This window comes from Montipora foliosa, chromosome 9 (genome assembly GCF_036669935.1).
Source record: "Montipora foliosa isolate CH-2021 chromosome 9, ASM3666993v2, whole genome shotgun sequence".
Taxonomy (NCBI): domain Eukaryota; kingdom Metazoa; phylum Cnidaria; class Anthozoa; order Scleractinia; family Acroporidae; genus Montipora; species Montipora foliosa.
This window is the reverse complement of record NC_090877.1, coordinates 19,006,359-19,013,888: the sequence shown is the minus strand read 5'-3', so window position 1 is coordinate 19,013,888 and position 7,530 is coordinate 19,006,359. Positions and strand designations below refer to the sequence as shown.

At 37.2% G+C, this 7,530-nt stretch overlaps 1 protein-coding gene across 2 annotated transcripts in view; it reads left to right on the top strand.

The window, feature by feature from the left end:
• Positions 1 to 551: 551 nt before the first annotated feature.
• The window catches only part of LOC137971107 (uncharacterized), a 12,307-nt gene continuing 5,328 nt past the window's right edge, over positions 552 to 7,530 (top strand). For both annotated transcript variants that reach the window (XM_068817830.1, XM_068817829.1), the window contains exons 1-4: positions 552 to 854; positions 4,904 to 5,086; positions 6,451 to 6,525; positions 7,467 to 7,530. The exon at positions 7,467 to 7,530 is cut by the window's right edge. In XM_068817830.1, the coding sequence (XP_068673931.1) occupies positions 552 to 854; positions 4,904 to 5,086; positions 6,451 to 6,525; positions 7,467 to 7,530 (625 nt within the window). The remainder of the gene's footprint in view (positions 855 to 4,903; positions 5,087 to 6,450; positions 6,526 to 7,466) is intronic.

The following is a 7,530-nucleotide window of genomic DNA, read 5'->3' as shown; positions in this document are numbered from 1 at the left end:
CAGAGGCGCTATTTTTTTTTTACTTTTTTGAGTCCCAAAATATTCATAAAGCTGCGCTTTCGGATTTGCTATCATCAAAATTTTAGTACAGCTTGTGATGCTCTTTCAATTGTCACTAGTCACACTTTTTCCCAAGAAGTGGTAAGAAATTTTGGTTCGGCCCATGGACTTATAGGCTAAGTATGGGAGTTGTTGGCTCCTTGTCATGGACTCCTGCTTAAATTTTCCAGATTAGTGCGAGGATCATTTCTCCCTTACGGCTGAAGATTTTTTTGTAGAACGTATTGAATTTACAAAATGAGGGGTGGTCCACAGGGGTGGTCCACAGGGATTGTCGATGGACTTGGGGTCCATGTTTTCTATACGTCCCGCATTCAGTAAGCCACGCAAGAATACCGCTGAATCAGGGCGCTTATTTCCCTGTGGGCCCGGTCCATGGTTGAATTCAGTTCGCACCGTCCTTGATTGGCGTTAAAGGACGTGGAACAACCAGGCCCTGGGTACGAAAATGTTGCTCAGCTGCGTAGGGACTGGGGAAGTTAGTCAAAACGATGGCCACTGAGAAGAAAACACGGGATGAGGAGTTGTTTATTGACGTTCACTCTTCGAAAGAGCCGGATGAAACAGAACTTATTCCAGCATTGGGAGAAGGAAGAGGCAAACCAACAAAAGATGTCACTTGCATCGCCCTTCCTAAAGCAGCACTTGGAATAACGAAGGAAAAGCAGTCGATTCCCAGGGGTTCGACTGGGCGGGGAAGAGCCTCTCTTATGAAAGCTCGTGCTTTGACAGATTCACCTCCTGTTAGGAGACCAGGAGAGAAAGTTGAGAAGCAAATTTCCAGCATCTTAAACGTAAAATGCCTTTTTTGTTATGATTTTGAAAAGCGCTTGTCTCTGCTAGCTTTTTGAAACGTTGAAGTACCTATCACCTTAACACACTTTTCCACTTTATTTTTTCTCCGAAATCGTCCCAAATAAATCGTGATGTTTTTAGAACCTTTTGATTGAAATTTCACTTTTTATAGGCCTTATTAACGATAGCCGCCACGTTGGTTTTCAAATTGTCATGCAAATTAGCCATGTGTTATGCTGGAGGGCAAACATTGGAAAAAAGGCAAATTGCGGAAAATCGGCTCGTCGAAATATTGAAAATAACAATGCTAAAGGTACATTTTAGAATTTAGAATTAAGCACCTTTTATAATAATTTTATATCTTTGCTTGCCTTTGACATTTTGACTTTCTACTTCGTTAGCTCCTCATTTTTCACTAAAAAAAAAACATCAAAGTAACTTGTGTAATCATTCTATTTACTACTTAGGTGATAAGCACTCAATGAACGTGAAACAAATCATCTGTGTGGCTAAGATGTTCGTTATAACCTCTCGAACTTGTGTTGTTTGCCCCCTCAGATGTGAGTGGCTAATTTGCATGATAATAGCAAATCCAACATGGCGGCCATCGTGAATAAGGTCTATTGGCTTTGAAAGAGGGGAACAGGGGTCATCCTTTGATCCAAAACCGAGCAATGAAGGGGATTGGGTTTGATACCGGGTTGACGTCACAGACTGCTTTGCATTGCGATAGGTCTTTGAAAACAGCGATGCAAGTTACTTTGTGACGTCAACCTGGTGTCAAACTCATTCCCTTTCATTGCTCAGTTATGGATCAAAGTATGACCACTTTTCCTGTTGTTCAAAACCAGTGAAAAAAGTGAAATTTCCATGAAAAGGTTCCAAAAACAACACAATGTATTTTGGACGATATCGGAGAATAAATTAAAGGGAAAAGTATATTGAGGTGATTGGCAATTTAAAAAAGTAGTTCTTTAGCACTAAGAGTACAAACCAGTCTGTGTGAAACATGCCTATAAGCTTGCATATGCAGACCACAAATTGAAAACCAGGGACAAAATGCAGACGGGGTGAAATATGAACTATGGACAGGTAAGATTTGACAGTTGTAGCCAGGAAAAACTATGGGAGCAACTACAGAATACAGGGCCACATTCAAGACCTATGGAAGTACTGGCTCGTTTGGCTCGGCACTTTTTGAAATTCTTTGGTCAGAAAGGGTTTTTAAAATAAAAGATCAGTTGAGCTGTATAAAAGTGCATTATGCTACTGTGTTGACAAAAATTTCCTGGCAGTGGTTTTTTTCCTAAAAAGGTTCATCACATTTAATTCAACTTCTTATTGCTTACTGCGATTTTCATAATTTTGGTGAATTTGTCTTCAAGCTCCAACGGCCAAACTGCATTTTGACTTTCATCAATCAAGCTTCCGATGCCAATGGCAGATGGCAAAAGCAAAATCTTGATGTGTGATGTAACCCACCGATCAGCATCTTTGGTCCCTAAGGTACATTTGTACATTTGAACTCGTTGCCAATGGAAAGCAATGGAATCTGTACAAATCTTTTCTGAAGAATTTCTAAAAACCTATCATAACGATATTCAAGCTGTGAACTAAACAAAAACTCCAATTCACTTTCCGGAGGCGGAGTCGATCTTCCCAGCTATTTCCGGAAATTTGATTGATGGAAGCCAATTGATTTTAGGTTTGAAAGAATCTGTCTTTTATTGCTTCAATCCAGTAGGGAAAAAAGTAGCCAGCTTTTGAGTTCTCTGAGTGAAGTAGCCAATGCTTTTTGTCGGAACTTATTGAAACCAGCATTTTAACATTAGTCTCCTTTTATTTATTTATTTATTTATTTAGTTATTAATTTACTTATTTATTTATTTATAAACTTCTCCCCTTTGGGCAGGGTACGTATCCCCACAGTGCTCCACTCCAGGGACCCAAACAAAAGACAAAAATACATACTAAATTTAACAACTGTACACAAACAATCATCACTTAATTTAAAGGTACAAATAGCTCCACAAGAGTGACATTTGATACGGATATATTTAAAGGATTGTGGTATGTGAACATTGTAAGAAGTTTTGGTTATTTCCTTGTTCGCTGGAGTTCAGTGCACAGACTCCATTTCGCCCTTTTAGCCATCATTTTATCCTTGGTCTGCAATCTGCTGTACGTCTGTTTTTTACAGTGACTCATGGTTAGTATGCAGCATGTGATGGAGTAGTGATTTTGTTGGTTTATGGTTTGTGATTTAAGCCACATGCTTTTCACCCCTGAGTGGCCATAGAAAATACAAAGTGGTTAAGAGTAATACAGCCCTACTTTCCATGAAGAGATACATAAGATATGTTTGTCATCAGGTTGAATTGGTATGTACTACAAATAAACAGTATTATTGACTTCAGGATCAGGAAAAGGGGTGAATATTTTCCTCTCCCCTCTGCGGCTTGGTAATTATGCACCAGTGTCCTCTATTCACCTTGAATTCTGATGATGATGATGATGATGATGATCATAATAATAATAATATCATTAACTAGCATTATCAAGGTGTTTATCTGGGGTACACAAATCTCACTTTCATTACTTCTGCATATTAGGTATGTTTTTTGTTATTAACTTATGCATTATTTGTGCAATAATCGTCTGCTTTTATTTTAGATTGTTTAAACTTGGTGTTATGTAAATTTAAGATGTGATGTGGTACCGGTAAATAACTGATGAATGATTTGATATCTTCACTTTCAACTTGTTGCTTACTTTAGCATTTGGAAGTTGGCTTTGCTTCTTAGTTTATTAATTTTAAATGAGTGCCTGGGCTTGAGGATTGGTGCTCTAACCATGGATAATGAAAGTTTATTAGTTGACCATTATCAACACTATTTACAAATTTGCCACAGATCATGTTGATAATAGGTGGCCAATATCAACTCTATTCAGAATGCCACAGACCATGTAGATTCAATTTTACTCAAATAGACTGCTTTATGGGGACTGCGTCATCAGCTATCAGGAGAAACTGGTAGTAAATGAAATAAATAAAAAGCTTTAAAGTGCCACTAGGACGAAAATGTTTGGTTTTCTTTTCAAATTTTTTCAACGTCAATTAAGTCAATATGTTCAAAATAATACAATGCATTTAAATTTGGAACGATAGAAGCGAGATAAGTCGGGGAATAGCCAGCCAAAAACCGCTAAAAATCTGTCGGCCATTACTCGGACGGCATTGGAGAAGCCTGCGATCATTTTGTAAGCGGTCTTCATGCAAGACTTGGCTCGTGACGTCATACATGCATCGCTTCGTGAGCGTTTGACAAAGCGAACAAGTCGATCAAGGAGTAATGTATATAATATCAGCAAAAAGCAACTCGGCGATCTCTCACATCTCATAGACGGCATGGGAAATTAGCTGCGTTTATTTTGAGCGTTGCGCATATGACGTCAGACCCCAGGCGATCCAGCTAGACCCAACCCTTTTCCTTGCTCACGGTCATTTGCCGTTCGAGTAATGGCGGACAGCGAAAACTGAAAAACTATGTTTACTTACAATAATCATACTTTCCGTGGGAATTTTGAGATAAAAATTGGCATGATACCTATTTAGTACGTCTATTTTCAAAATCTAAAGAAAAAAGGACATGCAAAATTTTCATCGTAGTGGCTTTTTAAAAAAGATGATTGAGAGATGGCTGTTCATACTTTTTTATTAATCTATTTATTTATTTATTTTGCTGCACAAAACCTGTCTGGGGGATTGAGCCTATGAGCCAAATAGTCAACTGTAATACTATTATAATAATATTCTCTCTATATGGAGAATTGCATATACATGTATACATGTATGTGTGTAATCTGTATGTATATATTATAATTAATGTGTTATGTATGGACTAAAAAGTAAGGTTGACATTTAAAAAATACAATAGATTCAGTTGAACTTTGTCATTAGGATTTTTTGTACTTTTATAACATGATATTATGTCTCAAGCTGTCATGAACATTCTTGTCAAATTAATGAGCCATCTTTCTAATACAGAAACAAGAGTCATTTCCTCCACTGTCAGCCAGTAAAGTCAAGCCATCAACGCCAAAGTGGTGCAAAGAGACTGCTACAAGGTTAAACAAGAATAACACATCAAGACCAGTCTCAAATGTATCTGATTCAACAGATGAAAGAAATACAAGCTCCACTACACCTTTGGTTTCCATAGGATGTAAGGTTAGTACTGCTGTATAAAAAGAAACGTTCTGGAAAGGCTATAAGGGCTCAATCTCACCTTGGAACTGTTGTTTAGTTAGTTAATGAAATTATGTATGACTAATACTAAGCCTGCATTTTCACAGCTACTCACTTTTATGCTTTTCTTTGCTTGTCTAAATTTAAGGTTGTTGTACTGCTCAAATGAGCAACAGGGATTTTGCTCCCTTCCTTGTATGTTTAATGTTCTTATGTCAAATTAGCTTACGTAATTTGCTCCTTCTTTACTGTCTTGATCCACATTAGTAAGTGGTGTAAATAAGTGGTTACTCGATCCAGGACCTTGAGGTCTAAACGTAAATTAATAGTAGAGAGATCAGCCAACATATAAATACAGTAGACGGCAAACTTCGGACTAAAATTGGCATTTTGTCAAAAAGGAAAGAAACTTGTTTGATATGAGCTCATTTTTTGTGTGTTAGCAGCAGGTATCAATTAATTATTCAAACGAGAGAGACGAGTTAGAATAACATAATTTTCATGCTTTTACAGTGTATGACAAGCAGTTACTGTAGCCCACCGTTTCGCGTTTCACGTAAATATGATGCTTAAAGGCCCACCTTCATCCTACAGGCATTGCTTGCTGTGGAAAAATTTTCATGTATGAAAATTCAGGCCAAAACTGAAATTCATCCAATCACATTGCTACGATAAGCAATGCAAATTTCCAATTAAGAAAAACAAACGGTCCAAAAACCTGATGGTTCATTAGGTAGCCCTTTAATCTCTAATAATAGAACTTTGTAGTAGCAGTAGTAAATGTAGTAGAGTATATAATAATATTATAATAGTAATAGTAATAATAATAATAATAATAATAAGAAGAAGAAGAAGAAGAAGAAGAAGAACAACAACAACAACAACAACAATAATGATAATAATACCAGTGGCATGATACGGTTGCCATCTACCTTCACCGGACGATTTATGAGCATGTTCCTAACGAAGTTGTAGAAAAGATGAAATCACCATCCTATGGAACATGCCCATACATGTACATATCTGTACAGAGCCATATCCGACCAGACATTTCTGTCAAAAGCAATAGACACAATGAAATATACACCCATCGATATTTTCAACCCTTTCACTCTCAGGGGCTCCCAATTATTGTTGAGTAAAATGGCCTGGCACTAGCCACTGAGTAAAATGAACGGGTGTGACTATCAGAGATATAAGGTTTGATGTGCAATTCTGGCAGGAAATACAAAATAAAAGAGAGATGGTCAACAAAAATAACTCTTACGTCCTTGTCCATGGACATACATGTAAGCATTTGATTTGAGACAAATACACCACTGAATAATTTCTTTTTTCTTGTACAGGAAGATTTGTTGGCTTCATCAGATGGCAGTGATGTTATCGTTATTGAGAATCTTCCTACAACAATTACAGAACAAGTTTGTTGTTTAATATGCTCACTGACAAATAGAATGTTGGCCTTTAGAAAATTAAAATAAATTAATATTATTACTGGTACTAGGCCCATAATCGTTTTTGAGTAAGGGAGGAGAGGGAGGAGGGGGTGATCATGTCCTCAAAATTTGGCAAGGTGATTTGCATTAATTGTGGAATAGGATAGCTTCGTCAACCTAAAATAAACTTATGTATCCTGAGATAAGATAAAGGTATCAATGTAGAACTAAAATTCAATCAAACACTGTAAAATCATCTGCTTTTTGTTAAGGTCACCCCCCCCCTCCCCTCCCCCAACCTCCCACACTTCAACACCCCCTCCTCTTATCTTTCTTGTGGGATCAAAGAGGCACTTTCATGTTGGTCGGTATTCTCAACAAACGATTGTTCGTATTACATTTGAGTTATGTTTTTTTCAAAACTGATAATGCTTACTTGAGTATGGGGGACAATTTTTGATGTTTATTGCCCACGTTTCTTCACACAAGTTGTATGGGCGATTTGCATGATAATATCATTTACTACGAAGATTAGACTGCTTTGAGTTGCTTTTATTGTCAGGCAAATTTTAACAATTAGACTTGGAGGAGAGAAGAAAAATCAGAATGACAAAGCATTCTGGTCTTGGTAGTAAAATCATGCCATAATGGAAATCGCCTATTTAGGTTCAGAAAAAAGGTTAAGGAGACACTTTGTGACGCTTGGTTAAACAGTCTCATTACTGCCTTCACACCCAGGGAAAAGGAATAAGCGATACATCTGCAAAAAGTTCCAAGTTGAGAACCTCTAGAATCTAAATATTCCACTGATCTTCAACACGAACCGCTGTGATAATCATCTCTTGTAATATTAAAATAAGCACTTGTTGATTTGTTACTACTTAAAAGTTGTACGTGATTTTCTTTTCTGGTGTGATTCTTTGCAGAATTTGGTTGAATTGTTTAAACCGTACAGCGACGTTTTGGCATGTACCATTGATAGAGACTACC